The following is a 19,432-nucleotide window of genomic DNA, read 5'->3' as shown; positions in this document are numbered from 1 at the left end:
AAGGGGGTGGGGGAGGGGATCGCAGACAAAGCAGGAACAACATGGAGTAACCAAGGTTTCCTTTGATAGAAAAGACCTATGTTAATTCTCCAACCAACCTCTCCTGGTGAACTGCATTGTCACTGTCTTAGTAAACTGGCATGGCTGCTAAAAAGTGGGGCTGTTCTGTAGGTGCTTTTGAAGATCAGCTTAACCGATTCTTTAGCTGAGAGAGTTCCTGAGCCATCATGCAAGAGCTGGGCTGGGGCATCCAGCACCCTGCACCCTACCTTGGCCAAGGAGGGAGAGCTGCATCTGGAGGGCAGCTCCCTGGCCTCAGCTCCCAGATCGATTGCTGCTTTCTTGGCTCCCGGCATCCCCAGTGGGCACCGAAGCAAGTCAGAGAGCAGGAGGGAGGGAAAGACAGAAAAAAGAGTTTAATAAGGGAGGTGGGGAAAAGAAGAGAAAAAGATGCCCAGGCCTTGCCTTGTTGCTTCAAGGAGCTGGGTTATCTGCTCCCTTATTTGGAGACTCTTCCTCCTGTCTGCTCTGTTCGCCTTCCACTGGGCAGAAATCAAGGTTGTGTTGTCTCTGAAGCCAAACAGATGGGCCTTTCCACTGCTTTGGGACTCGTGTGCTACTTAGCCTCTCTGTGCCTCAGCTTCACTCCTAAAACAAGCAGCAGTTCTGCTTTCCAGGTTACTGCGGACCTGGCAAAAGTGCCTGCCAAGACCTGACCCAGGAAGCCCTTGGTACCCTGGCTAAGATGCCTGGCTTCCCTCTAAAGCCAGTTTGTGGGTCAGAGACCCTGGCAGCCAGGTCCAAGAGCATGATGACTGTCGGGCATTTGACGTGTGTCTAGTACACCCGAGGGACCGAATTTTTCATGGGGTTTATTTTGATTGCTTTGTATGGAAGAAGCCACCTGCGGCAAGCGCAAGGGCTTTCACCATTACGACTGGTGCCCCGCCAGGCGGCTGGGCGGGGTGACTCAGTGTGGGACACGGAGAGGCGCCGCGTTCGCGCTGCATCTACGCAGGGATTTCTTTCCCTTAAAAACTCTTTCCGCATAAAGTTGGAGCTGGTGTGAACGCCCAGGAGTGGAGTCAGGCTCCGGGCTTCGGGATGGGAGCGGCTAAGGGTTCATAAGGACGTGGCCACCACCGACCTCTTTCCCCTGGCCCCCTGCTCTGTCCACTCCATCTGCCCACAACCCTCGAGTCCCTGGAGACGATGGGGAGAGGAGGCGCGGGGGACCGCCCCCTGCGTCCCCACACGGGTCTGGGTCTTCCTCGGCTTTTGGCCACTTTATTCTTCGCCACAAACCCCGGAGGATCAGGATTTCCATTGCACAGACGACGAAACTGAGGCGCGAGGAGCTTAAGGGCACAGGGCGGGAAGCAGCCGAGCACCAGCCTTCAAGTCTTTGGGGCTCTGGTGACACCAAAGCCACTTTCGTAGGTCGCGTTGTCAGGGCACGCGGGGAAAGCGCCGGGTAAATATTTGGGACTGTAACCCTGACTCCGCGTCACTGCGGTTCCCGGGAGGGCGCGTGGCGAGGGCGGTGCCTGGGGGACAGGGGCGTCCCCTGGCGCAGCGGAGGGGACAGACCCGGAGGCCCAGCTCCCGCGGCGCCGCCCCGCCTCGCCCCGCCCCGCCCCCGCCGGCGGCTATAAGACCTGGGGCGGGCGGGTGGCGGCGGCCGGGGAAAGAGCGGGAGGGCGGGCGGTGTAGGCAACCGGGCGGTGGGAGTGCGGCCAGCGGAGCGGACGGGCCGAGCAGGAGCGCGGCCAGGAGACGGGGCAGGCGGCCTCAGCGGGAGCATCTGCACGATCCCCGCGCCCAGACTTCGCAGGAATCCCCAACGCGCGCCGGGCCGAGCCCGCCCATGAAGCCGCCCGCGGCACAGGGCAGCCCCGCGGCCGCCGCGGCCGCAGGTGAGTGGGGGTCGCCTTAAAGGGCGGGCCTTTGAGAGTTGGGGGCAGAAGCTAGGGGATCCCGCGTAATCCCTTTACACCCTTCCCCCAGCCTCCCCGGGGTGGGTGGGGGGGACTCTGCCCCGGGAAGGGTTCAGCCGCCTCTCCACGCGGGGCTGGGGATGCCAGCCCGACACGTCACGGGCGCATCCTGACTCAGTCCTCCCACCGCCACCGGGGAGTGAGCGGGGGGGACAAGTACCCGACAGCGTGTGGGAGAGGTGGGCTGTGTCGGGTGGGCTCCGTGACCTTTGGCCGGCAACTTTTCCAGCGGAGACTCAGTTTCTTTAGCTCTAAAATGGGTGGATAGTAGAGCGCACTTCAGGGGGTGATGGACAGTCGTAAAGGGTAACAGCCAGCAGCGGGCAGCGACAGCGTGGCTGTCCCCGGGCAAACGCGCAGCGAGTGTTGGTTAGCGATCCTCGGGGAACGGTGGCGGCCCCCCCACCGCCTTCACCTGAGCCCGCGGTCCCTGCCCCAGCCCCGGCCTTGGACTCGGCTGCCGCCGGGGACCTGACGGACGCGCTGTGCGAGTTTGACGCGGTGCTGGCCGACTTCGCGTCCCCGTTCCACGAGCGCCACTTCCACTACGAGGAGCACCTGGAGCGCATGAAACGGCGGAGCAGCGCCAGTGTCAGCGACAGCAGCGGCTTCAGCGACTCGGAGAGTAAGTGTGGCCCGGGCCAGGGAAGATGTCAGAATCCTGGGGACTCCGCCGTGCTCGGCCCACCGAGGAGAGCCCTGGCCTCGCGGGCTCGGTTTGCTTAGTTGTAAACCGATTCTCTAGGACGCTAGGAGCCTCCAGGGCGGCGGGTTCAGCGGAGACCAGACCCTCGAGGTTGGTCCCCGAAGGCTCTTGGAGGGCAGGCTGGTTTATCTGTCGCCTGCAGATGTCAGGAAGCAGGAGGCTGTAAGGGGCTTGCCTGAGACGCAGCCAGGCAGGACTCCTGGGACCGGAGCCAGGGCTCGTCACAGCTCCTTCTCCTCCTCTCCTTTCCCCTCCACCCGCCTCTCAGCAGTGTCTTCAGAGGGCGTGGAGCAAGTGCCACAAGAATGGGGTCAGAGGAGACATGGGAGGGTACCATATGGAAATATTTGTGAAACCAGGAAAAGTTTCATAAGCTCCCGTCCTTGGGATTTTTGAAATGACTTCTTGCACTTTCTTCTGGCCCTGAGCTCCCAGGCTTGTTGCTACATTGCCCGCAGTTTTGAAAGAATCCTTGGCACTGCGGAGTTCAAGTATTTAGAAAGTGTCCCTCACCCTTCAGGCAGGCCCATCACTGGGACTGCTGGCTCTGACCCCACCCCACCCACCCACCCAGGCTGCAGGGGGAGGGGCAGGGAGCAGATGGGTCCAGAGCTGCTTCCTGGTGGCATTTCTCATAGTGGAGTCTACCCTAGGGACTCTCCATCCTAAACCCGCTTGTCAAGAAAAGGGACTACTGAGAATTCCCATTGTGGCTCAGTCCTTAAGAACCTGATGAGTATTCATGAAGATGTGGGTTCCATCCCTGGCCTCGATCAGTGGGTTAAGGATCTGGCGTCACCGTGAGCTGCAGCATAGGTTGCAGATGCAGCTTGGATCCCGGGTGGCTGTGGCATAGGCTGGCAGCTGCAGCTCTGATTTGACCTAGCATGGGAACTAAAGAGCAAACAAAACAAAACAAAAAAACAAACAAAAAAAGAGAGAGAGAGAGAGAGACCACTTTTCCCAGGAGCTTCAATGTCCTGTAAGGATTATGGAGACCTGTTGAGGTGTCAAACAAAGAATTTGGTGACTATTCGATATTCTGTGACTGTTGGTTCTCCCAAGCTGGATTCCTTATTATTTTGCAAAGTGAATTTTAAACACGTCTGGGTTATTCTTGAGACTTCACTCTCAAGATGGGTTCCAAGCATGAATGTCACTCCTTTTTCTGTCCTGGACTCTGAAAGTAAAAGCAATGACCTTGTGATTTTCCTTGTGATTCTCTTCTTTTGAAATCTGAAGCTCTCCCCCCTCGTTACAGGGCAAAGATATGGTCCCAGACTTACACACGAGCCGTCCTCCTGAAAAGGATTACAGGGCCCTTGCCATCCAGGTCAGGGTTTGAGTCAGAGACTTGAGTTCCAGCTTGACTTTCCTTGGCAGCCCTGCCCCAGGGTTAGATCTAATTGCAGCTTTTGAGGTGAAAGGGAATGGAATTGTATGGCTGTTAATTTTCCATTCTGTATTTTTGGACTTTGTTGCTAATGACCAGACCTCTTGTTTGCAATTTCAAAGGGAAGTCTAAAAACTTTTGAAACTGGTCTCAATGTCTGTAGCCAAACTTAAATATGTCTCCTTCTACTGGGGCATGGAGCAATTTATTCATCAAGTACAAATTTGCTCCCCCGTGGGAAAAAAAGCTGGCACAGTCCATCCAAGTGCTGCTTTCTTGCAAAGAACAGCTCCTTTCTAAACCAGAGCTGCCTTTGGCTAGAATACATCTGAGCTCTTCCATGCATGGGGGATCGCACCTCCCCCCCTGGGTAGGATTTCAGGTCTGGGATCTGTTTTCAGGGGTCCCAAAGAGAAGGCACTGGTTAATGGTGTGGGGGGAGATAGTTGGCCTAATCAGTGATTTCCCTTAGGGTATGTGTGTGTGTGTGTGTGTGTGTGCTTTTTTTTTTTTTTTCTTTCTGCTTTTGTTGTTCCTGTGAACCTAACCCTTGGTTTGGTGGTTAGAGAAGTAACTGGGAGGCAATAAAGAAGGCTCAGAGGACATTTGTCTCTTCTATAAATGTGTAGTTTGGGCCCCACAAGGCTAGTTAGAAATAGTCCTGGCGGAATTGGTGTGTGTCTATCTGAATAGTAATTTCTTAAGGAGGCATCATATGTGTATCCTAAATGCCGCCAAGAATGGATCACAGACATTTGTTAGACTCATTTGTCTGTTTAATGCTTTTCTGTGGAAGAGAATGTTTGAGAGAAGGTCAATCCTACTGCAATTTAGCCCAGCAAGAGGCAGACACACAGGATAATGATATTACGAGCAGCTCTCTTTTGCCAAGCTCTTACTATGATGACTATTTATTAGCTTTTTTTTTTTTTTTTGGTCTTTTTAGGGCCGCACCCTCAGCAGAGGGAAGTTCCCAGGGGAGGGGTTGAATCCGAGTTTCAGCTGCATGCCTATACCACAGCAATACCAGATCCTTGATCCCACTCAGTGAGACCAGGGATCAAACCTGAGTCCTCCTGGATGCAAATTGGGTTCCTTACCACTGAGCCATGACGGGAACTCCTAATTAGCTCTTACTCTTCTCTTTGCGGTGCTTTAAATGCATTGGCTCCTGTGATTTCTAGCATAGCCCAAGAAGGTAGGCACTGTTGTGTCCTTTCTTTTAGTGAAACCACTTGGACTCTCTCTCTAAGGCCTTGTTCTGTCACCATGGGCACCAGGTCCTCTGGGATAGACTTGATGTGCTGTTGGACCAGGATCAGGTACCCATTTATCAATGGTGGTTGTGTTTGAAGGTGTCTCTTCAAGGCAGTGGTCACCTGGCTGGGTCTGTGGCGCAGGCTGAGCTTTGTCAGGGTCCCGTATGAGGAGCGGGCCTCAGTTTATCTACCTGTAAAATGGAAAGGAAGCGATTTAATGATGCTGTTAGGAACCTCCATAAGCTCATGATTAGGAAGAAAATATTTGCTCTGTTTTGTGCTTTTAAGAAAACAATAAAATGCACATACCATGCTATGTCACGTGCATCAGGTACATTTGAGCCAGTGTCTTGTATAAAAATGTTTTGTATGAAGCTTTGTGCCTTGGTTTTCACTCTATCTTTTATAGCTCCATCACTCTGAATAGGTACCCCCTGCAGTCCTGCTATTTTTATTTTTTATTTCTTGTCTTTTTGTCTTTTTAGGGCCATACCCACGGCACATACAGGTTCCCAGGCTAGGGGTCGAATCGAAGCTGTTGCCTCCGGCCTATGCCACAGCCACAGCAACACTAGATCCAAGCCCTTCTGTGACCTATACCACAGCTCACGGCAACGCCAGATCCTTAACCCACTGAGTGAGGCCAAGGATCGAACCCGCAACCTCATGGTTCCTAGTCGGATTTGTTTCCACTGAGCCACGACGGGAACTCCCCTGGAGTCCTACTTTTTGAAGAACCTTTCCTTTCCTTTAAAAAAAATTTAGAAAGACAAATATTCTATGATATCACTTAGATGTGGAGTCTAAAAACAGTACAAAATGAACTGATATACAAAACAGACACAGACTCCCAGACATAGAAAACAAACTTATGGTTACCAAAGGGGAAAGGGGAGCGAGGGATAAATTAGGAGTTTGGGATTAATAGATACGCATTACTATCTATAAAATAGAGAAACAACAAGGAGCTCCTGTCTAGCACAGGGAACTAGATTCAATGTCTTGTAATAACCTATAATGGAAAAGAATTTTAAAAAGTGATTTGTTTATATATATCTATATCTACAAAAAGGAATGTGTATATATATATATATATATATATAGCATCTATAAAATGGAATATTATATATATATAGTCAAATCACTTTGCTGTACACCTGAAACTAACACAATACTGTAAATATACTATACTTCAATTTAAAAAATTTGTTTGCCTCCAAAGGGGAAAAATAGACATTTCTTCTTTCACTCAGAGAAGCAAGTTACTTCAGGAGGAGAGAAGAATGGATATTTATTTATCTTTGTCTTTTTTTTTTTTTTTTTTTTTTTTTTTTGCCATTTCTTGGGCCGCTCCTGCGGCATATGGAGGTTCCCAGGCTAGGGGTCAGATCCGAGCTGTAGCCACCGGCCTACATCACAGCTTAAGGCAATGCTGGATCCTTAACCCACTGAGCAAGGCCAGGGATCGAACCTGCAACCTCATCGTTCCCAGTCAGATTTGCTAACCACTGAGCCACGACGGGAACTCCCCAGCATTGCTTTTATAAGACGTTTCTAATATTAACTGGCACTTTAAAAAGGGATGTGAACTTATATCTTCGACGGACTGGAGTTTTATATTCTTTGTTCCTTTGCTGGGGAGGTGTTTTGCTACTTAACAGAGAAGTAGGTCTGCTCTGTGTGCTGCGGGTGTTATGATACCGTAGGGCCATTGTATGCAAAGAGGAATTGACTTCTTTAGCATGTGCACGACCTAGAATGTCTGGATATCTCTGCCTAGACTATGCTAGTTGGCTCTGGGAGAGGGGACCGGATGGACCTTGGGGGGAGGGGGAGGCATGCATGCCAGGTGGCACCTTGGCTGATCTGTCACCAGAGCCGCTGAGACCAGAACCCGAACTTGCTCAAGCCGGGAGTGAACGAATGAGGACTTAGGAGCCCTTAGGTGGTCCTGGTATGGGTTAGGAATTCCAGCCAGGTGGCAGGTGTCATGGGCAGACACCTGGATGGGTATCGAGAGGGACTGAGCCATCCCAGAAAGGAAACTGTGGTCAACGTGGTAAAACAGAAATGTTTCTTTTAAAAAAATTTTTTTTATGAGAAATATTTTCTTATTCTATCCCACTTTCAGCGAGGCTGTTGGAATTGAGATTTATAATGCCTTATTTATTTTTAATTTTTTATTAGTGTATAGTTGATTTATAGGGTTGTGTCAATTTCTGCTGTACAGCATAGTGACCCAGTCATGCATATATATCTATATATTCTTTTTCTCATACCATCTTCCATCCTGTTTTACCCCAAGAGATGGGACATCGTTCCTTGTGCAGTACAGTAGGAATTTAGATTTGGATTCCCCTCCCTTCCCCCCATCCCATTCCCTGTGGCAAAAGGGGAACAGGTCCAAGGCTTTCTTTTTCTCAGTTAATTACTATGCCTTGCTTGCCTGAAACGTGTGGGATTGTTCTATATTTACAGGAGCTCTGGGCAAGGGTGGCTGTCTGTGGTTTTCCTTCCCTCTGGAGTAGCACATGTTGGTGCTAACCCCAAATTACCTTTCTCCCCACACCCACAGGAAAAAAGCCTGTCTACCTTTGAAACAAGCCTCTGTGTTTGCAGAGGCCAACCCAGAGCTTGGCTTCTCAAGCTCGGTTGGCACACCTACCGTTAGATGGTCACCTGTTTAATACGCTGACATTTCTTTTGATGGTGTCATGGAAAACTTGGTCCTTGAACTTGGGGTTCCCGGCTTCAGTGCACTTAGCAGACTTGCCAAGGACATTGCTAATGGGGCTTTAGAGCTGATGGAGATAGATGTTGTCAGACCTTAAAAGATCTAGTCGTGGAGTTCCTGTCGTGGCGCAGTGGTTAACGAATCTGACTAGGAACCATGAGGTTGCGGGTTCGGTCCCTGCCCTTGCTCAGTGGGTTAACGATCCGGCGTTGCCGTGAGCTGTGGTGTAGGTTGCAGACGCGGCTCGGATCCTGCGTTGCTGTGGCTCTGGCGTAGGCCGGTGGCTACAGCTCCGATTAGACCCCTAGCCTGGGAACCTCCATATGCCGCGGAAGCGGCCCAAAGAAATAGCAAAAAGACAAAATAAATAAATATCCTGTGAACAGTAAAGCGGCCCAAAGAAATAGCAAAAAAAAAAAAAAAAAGATCTAATCGTGCCACCTGCCAAGATCTCAGATCATCACTGTTACGTGTCCCTGGAGCCCCTGTTAAGAGCAGCACCTGAGATTGGGGGCGGGGGGGCATTGGTACATTTGCAGGCTGTCAGCTGGGGACACATGGCTGTCATTTATCAGACTGGCTGTTATTTTGCAAGAGATAGAGTTCCAGTGGAGTGAGGAGAACAGGAAGTCAGGCTTTGCTTACCTTTTTCGTTACTTTTCATTATCACCTACAATGAAATCTTGTTCACTGTAAGTCTGGTATGAAATTTCATTAGGGAAAGGGTAAAGAGAGGTGCAGAGCTTGGGGCGCTTCTGAATTGGTTTGTTCTTTTCTTTGTTTTGTTTTCTTTTCTTTTTTTTTCTTTTTAGGGCTGCGCATGTGGCATATGGAGGTTCCCAGGCTAAGGGTTGAATCAGAGCTGCAGCCACCAGCCTATGCCACAGCCGCAGCAACATGGGACCCAAGCCATGTCTGTGACCTACACCACAGCTCATGGCAATGCTGGATCCTTAACCCACTGAGCGAGGCCAGGGATCGACCCTGCATCCTCATGGATACTAGTTGGATTCATTACCATTGAGCCACGTGAGCTACAATGGGAACTCTTGTTCATTTTTTTTTTTTTAAGTTTTATGGAAGTCTAGTTGATTTTCAGGGTTATGATAATTTCTGCTGTACCACAAAGGCTTTTTCAGTCATATGTATACACACATCCATTCTCTTGGTGGGTTTGATCTTGGGAGGTTTGTTCTAGGGCCCAAAATTCTCTTAAGAATTTTGCTACTATCTGAAGAAGAGGAGGAAGGCTGGGCCCAGAATCTCGAGTCTTCTTCTTTTTTTTTTTTTGTCTTTTTGCCTTTTCTAGGGCTGCTCCCACGGCATATGGAGGTTCTCAGGCTAGGGGTCCAATCGGAGCTACAGCTGCCGGCCTACACCACAGCCACAGCAACTCGGATTCCGAGCTGCATCTGTAGCTTGCACCACAGCTCAGGGCAAGGCTGGGTCCTTAACCCACTGAGTGAAGCCAGGGACCAAACCTGCATCCTCATGGATGCTAGTCGGATTCACTAACTGCTGAGCCACAACGGGAGCTCCTGTGTCTGTGTTTATAAACATAGATACTGTGACTAGGATTTTTTTTTTCCCTTCCTCCCTCATGGTGAGAATAGCATGAGTTCGTTATCTGTAAGAAGCAACTTCTGATTATCTTATCTTTTTTTTAATTAATTTTTTTTTTTTTTTTGGCTTTTGTCTTTTCAGGGCTGCACCTGTGGCATATGGAGGTTCCCAGGCTAGGGGTCCAATCGGAGCTGTAGCTGCGGGCCTACGACAGAGCCACAGCAACGCCAGATCCAAGCCACGTCTGCAACCTATACCGCAGCTCACGGCAACACCAGATCCTTAACCCATGGAGCAAGGCCAGGGATCGAACCTGCAACCTCATGGTTCCTAGTCGGATTTGTTTCCACTGCACCACGACAGGAACTCCTGATTATCTTAATAGTTCGTTTAATGGTTTGCAACCCGATTTGTCAGTCAAGCAACGGTTTGCCTATATATTCATTTTCTGAGTTTGAGGGTGATACCGTAGATCAAAAAGGCGTTTTAGCAGCAGGCTCTCAAGAGCAAAAGAGCAGCCATGGCAATGACCTGCTACTAAGACTCTACAGAGTCTCAGAACCCAGTCGCCTGAGTTTTTTCATGACTCCTCCTTGGATTCCTTTTCCTACCATTTTGCAATGAGCTTTTCCACATCTGGGTCATTTCTTCCAGACTCAATAGCATTTGGTCTGCTTTGGAGTGAGGCAGACAAATTGTGTGTGTGTGTGTGTTTCTCCCCTTCCAGGGGATGTGTATAAGTGAATGTAAACTTGCTGGAGAGCCAGGGCAGGACAGAGGTGAAGTCCAGAGTCCGGGCTGGGGCCTGCGGTGCAGGGTGGGGTGGAGCGAGGTTGGGCGTGAGTCTGGCTCTTGGGACCGACTGCTCCTGAGAGATAGAGACGAGGGGCGTGGCCAGCGGGATCGGGGGCCCAGCAAGTCAGCCCCCTGGACCAGGGATGGGGAGATGCCCTTGGGTGTTCTTTGGAGCCAGAGATAACCTTCCGGAGTTCTTGCACGCTTCTTTCTAGCTCACAAGCCTGGGCACAAGGCCTGCCTCCCCTGGGGCCCTCTGTGGTTTTCCTGCCCCTCCATCTAACCCCATTTTTCCCCCACAAGTCTTTCAGATTCTATTTGTGGCGGTTCTCCTGCCTCTTATATGGCGACAAGCAGTAACACCACGCAGTGGGTCTGTGATGGGCGTGACCATTTTCCTGCGTGGGGAGGAAGTGCCTCCCCTTGAGAAAATCCAGACTTCTCTCATGGGGTGGGAGAGCTCAGCTGACAAGCCACAGAAGGGCTTCCCAAGTTGAGTTCCACTGAGTACAAGTGTCCTGAGGAATATGAACAGAGGGCCACCCAAAATAGGCAAGTTGGGGAGTTCCTGTTGTGGCTCAGTGGGTTAAGAACCTGAGTCATATCCATGAGGATGCGGGTTTGATCCCTGGCCTCGCTCGGTGGGTGAAGGATCTGGCATTGCTCTGAGCTGTGGCACAGGTGGCAGATGCGGCTTGGATCCCGCATTGCTGTGGCTGTGACTGTGGCTGGAGGCTACAGCTCTCATTCGACCCTGAGCCTGGGAACCTCCATATACCCTGGGTGCGGCCCTAAAAAAACAAAACAAAACAAAAAAAACCGCAAGTAAAGCAGAGATATCGGGCTAAGCTGGTTTCTTATCCCCAGGCGTCTTGGGTACCTTGAAGTGGGGTGACTTCAGAGACTCCTCTGGGGGTGCCCTGGGTGTCTCAGAGTTCGTTGCACACCTGGTTCTTCTCAAAGGACCAATATTCTGGGAGATATATTTTGGGGGGAAATGTGTTTCAGACCTCAGGAGGTGTTCATCTTCCAAGCCCTGAGAAATGACTGTGGTCCTTTCAGATGATCTGGGCTGGACCTCTGAAGGAGGAACAGGCTGTTAGAAAGTGAGGACCGGTCACGTTTGGAAACCTGGATGAGATGGGGGTGTCAGCCAGGAAGACAAGACGGCAGGCCCTGGGGGTTCCTGGTCAGGGGAGGGCAGGAGGGCCCATGAGGAGCCTGAGAATGGAGAGAAGGCTTTAGGGATGAAGAGGCGTTTTCTGGGGACCAGAAACCTCTGCTTCTAAACAGCCTTTGTATGCTGGACCTATCTTTGCAAACTTGGTCCTGTTCATTTTGAGCTGAGGGGACCAAAGAAAGATGGGTTTGCCTCGTCCTGAGCTGGAGCTGATTGGATGAGCCTGAGCGAATCCCACTGAGGACCCCCGGGATTCAGCTGCCCTCTCTCACCTGAGCCGCCTTCCCAGAACTCACGGCTGCTACAAGCGGTGCCTGGCTTTGCATTTTGCTGCACCAGGAAGGCTGTTCCTTTGTGACCTCAGAGACCACATCCTGCTTCCGCCGCCCGCTCTGTCTGGGTTGGTGCCTTTTGAGTTGGTGCAGCTCGGCCAGCGGCTCCTGCAGCAGACACAAGGCTGGCCGGCTGTGGGTGGGTTTCCTCCCCCTTGGCAGGACTTAGAGAAATAGAATCCTAGAACTTCAGAGCTGGAAGGGACTTGAAGGGTGATTTAGTCCACCTTCCCATTTTATGGATGGGTAAGCTGAGGCCCAGAGTTATTGTCTTGCTCAAGGGCATGTGAGTCCTTAGTCGCTGAGCTGGTTTCCTTGACTCCCAGCTCAGTCCTGCTGCCCGGGCCTTGCCTGGATCTGGCTCTGGCTCTGGCTCTGGTTCTTGAGGGGATGACAGTGGAACTACCAGATCCCTCAAACTGTCTGTAATAGACAAGCTCCAGGAAAAAAAAACCTTTATCTTTGTCCCTCTGGCTTATTCCCAGAGTGTAGGCGCTCAGGTAGCACTAGGAAAACCATGACAAAAACTCTTTTTTTTTTTTTTTTGTCTGTTTAGGGTCACACTTACAGTATATGGAGGTTCCCAGGCTAGGGGTTGAATCGGAGCTATAGCCGCTGGCCTATACCAAGGCCAGATCCGAGCCACGTCTGTGATCTACACCACAGCTCAAGGCAATCCTTAACCCTCTGAGAGAGGCCAGGGATTGAACCTTCGTCCTCATGGATACTAGTTGGGTTCATTACCACTGAGCCACAATGGAACTCCTCAGCCTGTTTTCTTTATCACTTTACTCCATCGGGAGAGAAACTGCGGGTGATCAATAGACCCTAAGACTGAAACCCATGTCTCGTGAGTGATGTTTTTTCTTTTCCAAAAGGTGCAGATTCGCTTTATAGGAACAGCTTCAGCTTCAGTGATGAGAAACTGAATTCTCCCACAGACAGGACTCCGGCGCTTCTCTCTCCCACGGTCCCTCCTCGGAAAGGTACGTTTATTAGCGGGACCTTGAGGGTTTTTTTTTTTTTTTTCGCTTCTTGTTCCTTCCTCCTTCTCAGGCTTTGCTCTCTTTCCCCCCTTTCCCTAACCCATCTTTCCCGAGTGTGAAAAATAGGGAGAGGAGACTAGTATCTTCGTACAGGACAGTGTGGAGTGGATTTTGTTATTGCTCAGGATTTTGGATCAGTGCGAAAGTGAAATCAAAGAATTGGGAGCCAGGAAGCCCTAGGCACAAGGAGAAAGAAAACTCGCTAGTCCCTGCTTTCTCTCACACAGTGTCATCAAGACTGTGCCAGATGCGGTGCCTTCCCAGACTGGTTGATTCTAGAATGTAAGACTCAGCAGCGAGGCTTTGCAGAAAGTTGGGTGCTTTTGATTGCATGAACTCTCTAACGGATGCTTTCAGATGACCAGTTTAGCAACCGAATGGGGTCATCATTGTGAAACAAGTGTATGATCTAACATAAATCAAAATAGAAGCCCCAGCCTGCCCTGACTGTCATATTAATAGACCGAAAAAGTTTTTAAAAGATGCATGAGCAGTGTCTTAGAGTTTGGAACCGGTAAAGTGTCTCCAGCCAGAGAGCTGAATGTTCTGTTATATTGGCCAAGTGCCCTTTTGAAAACAAAAGGAGGTTTTTTTTTCCCCCCCTTAAGAAATGTTATACTTGCTGGAAATAGTTGCAGAATGCAATAAAAATGGAACATAGTGACAAAGAAATTCGAAGATTCCATCATCTTCTCTCGCTGGACTCAAGGCCGCATTTCCCTCTTTTTCAAAAGAGACATTTAGAAATTCTGCTCTCCACAGAGCAATGTTAGCAAGCCGCCGGGAACTCTGCCATGATCCAGACCTCCGTGTGTAACAGATCTATTGAATTGCCAGAGACAGAACAGTCTAGAAAGTGGCTTAAAACATGCCCAGATTAGCTACCAGATCCCCAAGGGGTAAGAACTAAAGAGGGGGGAAAAAGCCCCAGTGGCAGATTGATTTTAAAAACTAAGAGCAATGAGCTGTTTGTAGCCAGCAGCAGTTAATTGAGAAAGCAAATATCCAGGAAAGGCATGAATGAGAAACTCTAGAGAAAAATCAGGATGAGAACCTGTTACCCCAGGTTGTCACCTGGATGGGATGTGGTTGTCTTGGCCCCAGAAGCCTCCGGGCGCCTTTTGGGACCATTTTGAGAAGGAACAGTGGCGCTTGGTTCCTTTCATCCTGGTGTGACGGTGAGGACTGAGGTATTGCCCTGGAGTGATCGCGTGAACAAGATTGCATCAGAGGTTTTGTAGGAATTACCGGGTGTCCGCACAGTGCCCCACTTACTGACTATTTTGATGGCGATTCAAATCCTATGCAATCAATATATGGAATCTTAAAAAAAAAAGAAAAAGATAAAAATGAACTTATTTGCAGAATAGAAACAGACCCACAGACTTTGAAAAGCTTATGGTTACCAAAGGGGACACCTTAGGGGGGGCGGGGGTGAGAGGAATGGACTGGGGGGGTGGGATGGGCAGATGCACCCTGAGGTCTATGGAATGATTGGCCAACGGGGACCTGCTGTATAGCACAGGGAACTCGACCCAGTATTCCGTGGTCATCTATATGGGAAAAGAATCTGAGAGAGAATGAATGTGTGTCTATGGGTGACTGGGTCACTTTGTCATACAGCAGAAGCGATCACAGCCTTGTAAACTAACCCTACTTCAATAAAACCTTAAAAAAAATTTTTTTTTTAAAGTTAAAACTTTCCGTCTTCTTTTCTTGTCTCTGTCCCCGCCTCCAACTTTTAAGAGAGTGAAGGGACTTCTTTGAGGTTGCTAGGATAGGGTTAGGGAATAGGGGATGACCACCTACAAAACCCAGAAAGAAACATTTAGGCTAATCTTCAGAATAAATTTCTGGCTTGACCGTAAGTACACGTGGGAGCAGCCACGTAGGGCTGGTATGGCCACCCTTTACCAAAGTCTCTGGCAGAGAGATGGGGTCGCAAGATCCTGGAAGAATTGGAGGTGTCAGCTGTCTTGGATGTGGAATCTGAACCCCGACTCTTGTTTTTCAGCCAAACTCGGAGACACGAAAGAGCTGGAAGACTTTATTGCTGATCTTGACAGAACATTAGCAAGTGAGTACCTGCCTGGTGTTTAAAAAAAAAAAAAAATCAAACAAAACCACCTAGTGCCTTTGATAAAGTGCAGTCGTATTTACCAGCTTGCCTGCGGCAGGAAGTTACATCGTAAGGCTTCTTTAGATTCAGACACAGGACCCAGGTGGCTTGGAAAGAAATTCAGAGGGTAAGCTGGCATTAAGGTAGACTGTGTGGCTTTCCAAAGAGTGAGAACCGGCCACCAGCAAACAATGGCATTTTGTTCAAGACGTGATGAATAAAAGAGTAAGTTAGAGGGAGAGGGGAGCCTTTCCAGGCTTTTCAGAGAAGAAATCAGTCTGTTGACCACCAAGCATTACGCTGACAAGCCATGAGGCTCCATCCCAACCATCAAGGAACATTCCATAGGTTAGATCTAAGGGTTTGGCCAGGTCTGCCTGTTACTGTCACAGTTTCCTCTGTCCCTGTCTCATTGTAACAAAGAGGACGTTTTACAAATTTATTAAAGTGAAAGTACAGTTTCAGAGAGGGAGGTATGACTCATGTGCGCGGAGGTTAGGAAGAGGGCCTGATTCACTCTGCAGTGGTCTTTAAGCCCCATAATGCTGGGTGGAGACCCAATTCGATCTTCTGATTGGTCATGGGCAGGATGCCTTATTTGCATGGGGAACAGGTTATATAGAGGTGGGGCGAGGAATGGGCGACATTCCTTCTCTGAAGGGCGTGAGCAGCCCAGGCTGGTCAAAGTGGAAAAAGGGGCATTGCAATGAGACATGGCCAGAGGCTTTGGGGGTTCATCTCCTCGAAGGGGACTTGAAGCCTGTAACATGCCTTCTAGAGGGTTGGGTCCGCAAAGAGAGAATTGGTTTGGGGAGATCCTGGAACCAAAGACCGATGCTGGTTACAGAGAAACGGGGTTTAAGCACACAGCATCTTGGTTCCCAGTGGACAGTTACACAAATGGTACCCCATTTTCTGAGACCAAACCTTTGGAGAACTGAAGATGTTAGGTTGTGACTGCAACGGGGGTGCCTAGAAGAAGGGATCCTGGGAATCCATCCACACACGCTCTTTCATAAAGATGGGATTGTGAGAGGCAGAAGGACCAGCCAGAGGTTCCAGAATAAGAGTTTCAGCAACTCTGTCCTTGGTGGGGCCTCATTCAGTCACAGAGCATACTTGGAGAATTTCATTCTAGCCCCTTTCATTTTTCAGTGAAAGAGCTGATTTTCCCCAAGAACTATTTTATGCTATACTTGGCTAAATAGCTAGGTAGCATCTGAAAAAAAAAAAAAAAAAAACGATCCAAAGCTGCTTATTTAAAAAGAACTCTGTTCTTAGACACTGTTTCTGACAGACCTAAATCTTAGGTGGAAAGTCCTTGTGTATTCTGTTTACTTGAAGATTTTCATTGCCTATCTTTGTATGTGTTGTATTATCCTACATCAGAAGAGCAAGGCCTGTTTTGACAGAGATGGTTAAAATTGCAACCAATTCATATTAGATTCATAATATGCTCCTCTGCTTCATGGAAATTGCAGCCAGCTGCCCAGTCATACCAGTTAATCAGACATATATTACGTGGGAAGCCAGCCATTAAGTGTGGTGCCTTGTCTTTTTTTTTTTTTTTTTGTCTTTTTAGGGCCGCACCTGCGGCATGTGGAGGTTCCCAGGCTAGGGGTCCAATCAGAGCTGTAGCCACCAGCCTACACCAGAGTCACAGCCACATGGGATCCAAGCCGCATCTGCAACCTACACCACAGCTCACAGCAGTGCTGGATCCTTAACCCACTGAGCGAGGCCAGGGATTGAACCTGAGCCCTAATGGATGCTAGTCAAGATGGTTACCCGTGGAGCCATGACAGGAACTCCAAGTATGGTGCTTTGATGCCTGCCTGAGAGGTGTGATCTGATTAAGCTGAGGACCTGTCAGCTTCTGTGAGTGGATCAACTTCTCCATCTCCTGTTTACAGGTATGTGAAACAAGAAGGTCTGGGTCTTTTCATCATAAAAGAGAAGCTTCCGAGAGCTCTGAGGACCTGATAAAATCAGCTACAGAATTCACAGGTGGAAGGGACAGAGAGGCTGCACACCCACCACCAGGCCATGCTCAGGCCGAAAAATGCCTTTGGGCTCCTCTCCGGGCAAGTTAGAAACTGTGTTGCCCTGCTTGCAGCGAATTAGAACAGACAACTCATGCTAATATTGTATTTTCTCTTAAAACGTAGCGTTCTGTAATTTAAAATGCTTTGATGAAAATATTTGTAATTAATTATATATAGTTGAAAACAGTAATATGCTTTTCCCATTATAATATATTTTTGTATGCAAATAAAATTTGAACTGGAGTCTATCTTTTATAAGCTTTCTTTTCATTTTTGCTTTCTTTTTAAAAATTTTTTATTTTTTTAGTATAGTTGACTTACAATGTTCTGTCAATTTCTGCTGTGCGACAAAGTTTCCCAGTCATACACATGCTTTATTTCTTTCAGTGTATTTCCATCCAGATCGTATTCAAATGGAAATAACACGCCTCTTGACTTCCAATGAGGACCTTGGGCGCTGCTGCTTTGCGCCAGGCAATAGGATGGTAAACGTGAGAAAGTGTTACTTCGAAGCTCACGCATCACTCTAGAGGGAGATGGTTGCATCTGATTGGTGGGGAATGTTAAGAGGGTTGTTGGGGTTTCCTGGCTGTGCCCAAGGCATGTGAAAGTTTCCATGCCAGGGATCGAACCCACACCACAGCAGTGACCTGAGCTGCGCCAGGGATCGAACCCACACCACAGCAGTGACCTGAGCCGCTGCAGTGACTACGCCGGTCGTTAAGCCGCTGTATCACAAGAGAACGCAGGGGATTGTGGTTTCTGGTGGAAGTTGGATTTCTGTTCTATCTCCTTTCTTCTCATTTCTTAGCACCTTTTTAGGTACCACAGGCTCTCTCCTTCAATTGAGGGAAATACTAGGCGTACTCAAAATCCAGGGAAATTGGGGCAGCTGGAGGATTTAAAAATGCTGGTGCTCTCATAAGATCTGTGTGCTGAGGAAGCTTTGATGGTGCTGGCCTGGCCTGGATGCTAATGTCCAGATGGCTTCAGGGGAGCTGAAGGGTCCAGATCCAAGGTCTCCCATAGGGTGGGCTTTGCTCATGGAAGCCAATGATCCCATCCCCACCGCTGCCACCTGCCTTTTGTGGAGGATGGGGAGAGGCATAGAAACAAGGAAGTCCTTGGAGTTCCTGTTGTGGCTCTGTGGTAATGAATCCAACTATTATCTTTGAGGACTCGAGTTCGAACCCTGGCCTTGGCTCAGTGGGTTAAGTATCCAGAGTGGACGTGGGCAGTGGCGGAGGTCGCAGACATGGCTCAGATTCTGTGTTGCGGATCCTGTGTTGCTGTGGCTGTGGCTTAGCCCGGCAGCTGCAGCTCCGATTTGACCCCCTAGCCTGGGAACTTTCATATGCCGCAGGTGCCGCCCTAAACAAACAAACAAAAAAAGCAAAAAAAAAAAAACAAGAAAGTCTGTAATTTTCCTATCTATGCTTTTCTATCCTTAAACTCCTAAAATAACCAGGCATTGCTTTGATAATCAGAATCAAGTCATACAAAACTCTAATCCTTGTGTACCCAAATCCAAAACATAAGTACTTACAATTTGATTTCTATTTTGAAAACCTAACTACAAATTTGATCTGTTTTTAAGGGCACTGGGAAGCTAACTTGCCTTTTCTTTAAATTTTTCTTTCCTCTAAGTTTCTGGGAAAGCTTTTGGGTTGAACCCAAATATTTTCTTCATTTCTTTATTGAGATATAATTCACATACCGGAACAGCCATCCTTGTAAAGTGTACAAGTCAGTGGTTTTTTAATCCATCTATTCACGGAGTTGTGCAATCGTCATTATTGAATTTTCTGTCTCCATGAATTTGTCTATTCTGGGTATTTTGTATAAATAGAAGCATATAGTATGTGGCCTTTTGTGTCTGGGTTCTTTCTTTTTACATATGGTTTTCATTGTCCATCCATGTTATACAGGAATCAGTACTTAATTGCCCTTGATGACTGAATGATAATCTACTGTATGGATATACCATATTTTGTTTATCTGTTTATTGGTTGAGGGCCATTTGGGTTGTTTCTGCTTTTTGGCTAATGAATATTGCCCTTATGAATATTCATGTACAAGTTTTTGTGTGGATATATGCTTTAATGTCTCCTTGGGTATATAACTAGGGGTGGAATTGTTACGCCCTATGTTTAACTTTGTTTAAACTTTTTGAGGACTTGCCAGACTTTCCCATAGCAGCTGCACCATTTTGCATTCCCATCAGCCATGCGTGAGGGCTCCAACTTCTCCACATCCTTGGCCA

General features: G+C 48.7%; 1 protein-coding gene across 1 annotated transcript; it reads left to right on the top strand.

Annotated features, from left to right (window-relative positions):
* The first annotated feature begins 1,679 nt into the window (after nt 1-1,679).
* On the top strand, nt 1,680-17,417 carry RGCC (regulator of cell cycle). Its single transcript, XM_047755931.1, has 5 exons — nt 1,680-1,916; nt 2,437-2,622; nt 12,838-12,945; nt 15,020-15,082; nt 17,038-17,417. Exons 1-5 carry the CDS (start codon nt 1,868-1,870, stop codon nt 17,043-17,045), a joined length of 414 nt encoding a protein of 137 aa, XP_047611887.1. The 5' UTR covers nt 1,680-1,867; the 3' UTR covers nt 17,046-17,417.
* The last annotated feature ends 2,015 nt before the right edge of the window (nt 17,418-19,432 follow it).

The sequence above is a fragment of the Phacochoerus africanus genome, chromosome 13 (genome assembly GCF_016906955.1).
Source record: "Phacochoerus africanus isolate WHEZ1 chromosome 13, ROS_Pafr_v1, whole genome shotgun sequence".
In the NCBI taxonomy this organism is placed as follows: domain Eukaryota; kingdom Metazoa; phylum Chordata; class Mammalia; order Artiodactyla; family Suidae; genus Phacochoerus; species Phacochoerus africanus.
This window is presented reverse-complemented; position numbering and strand designations above follow the sequence as displayed.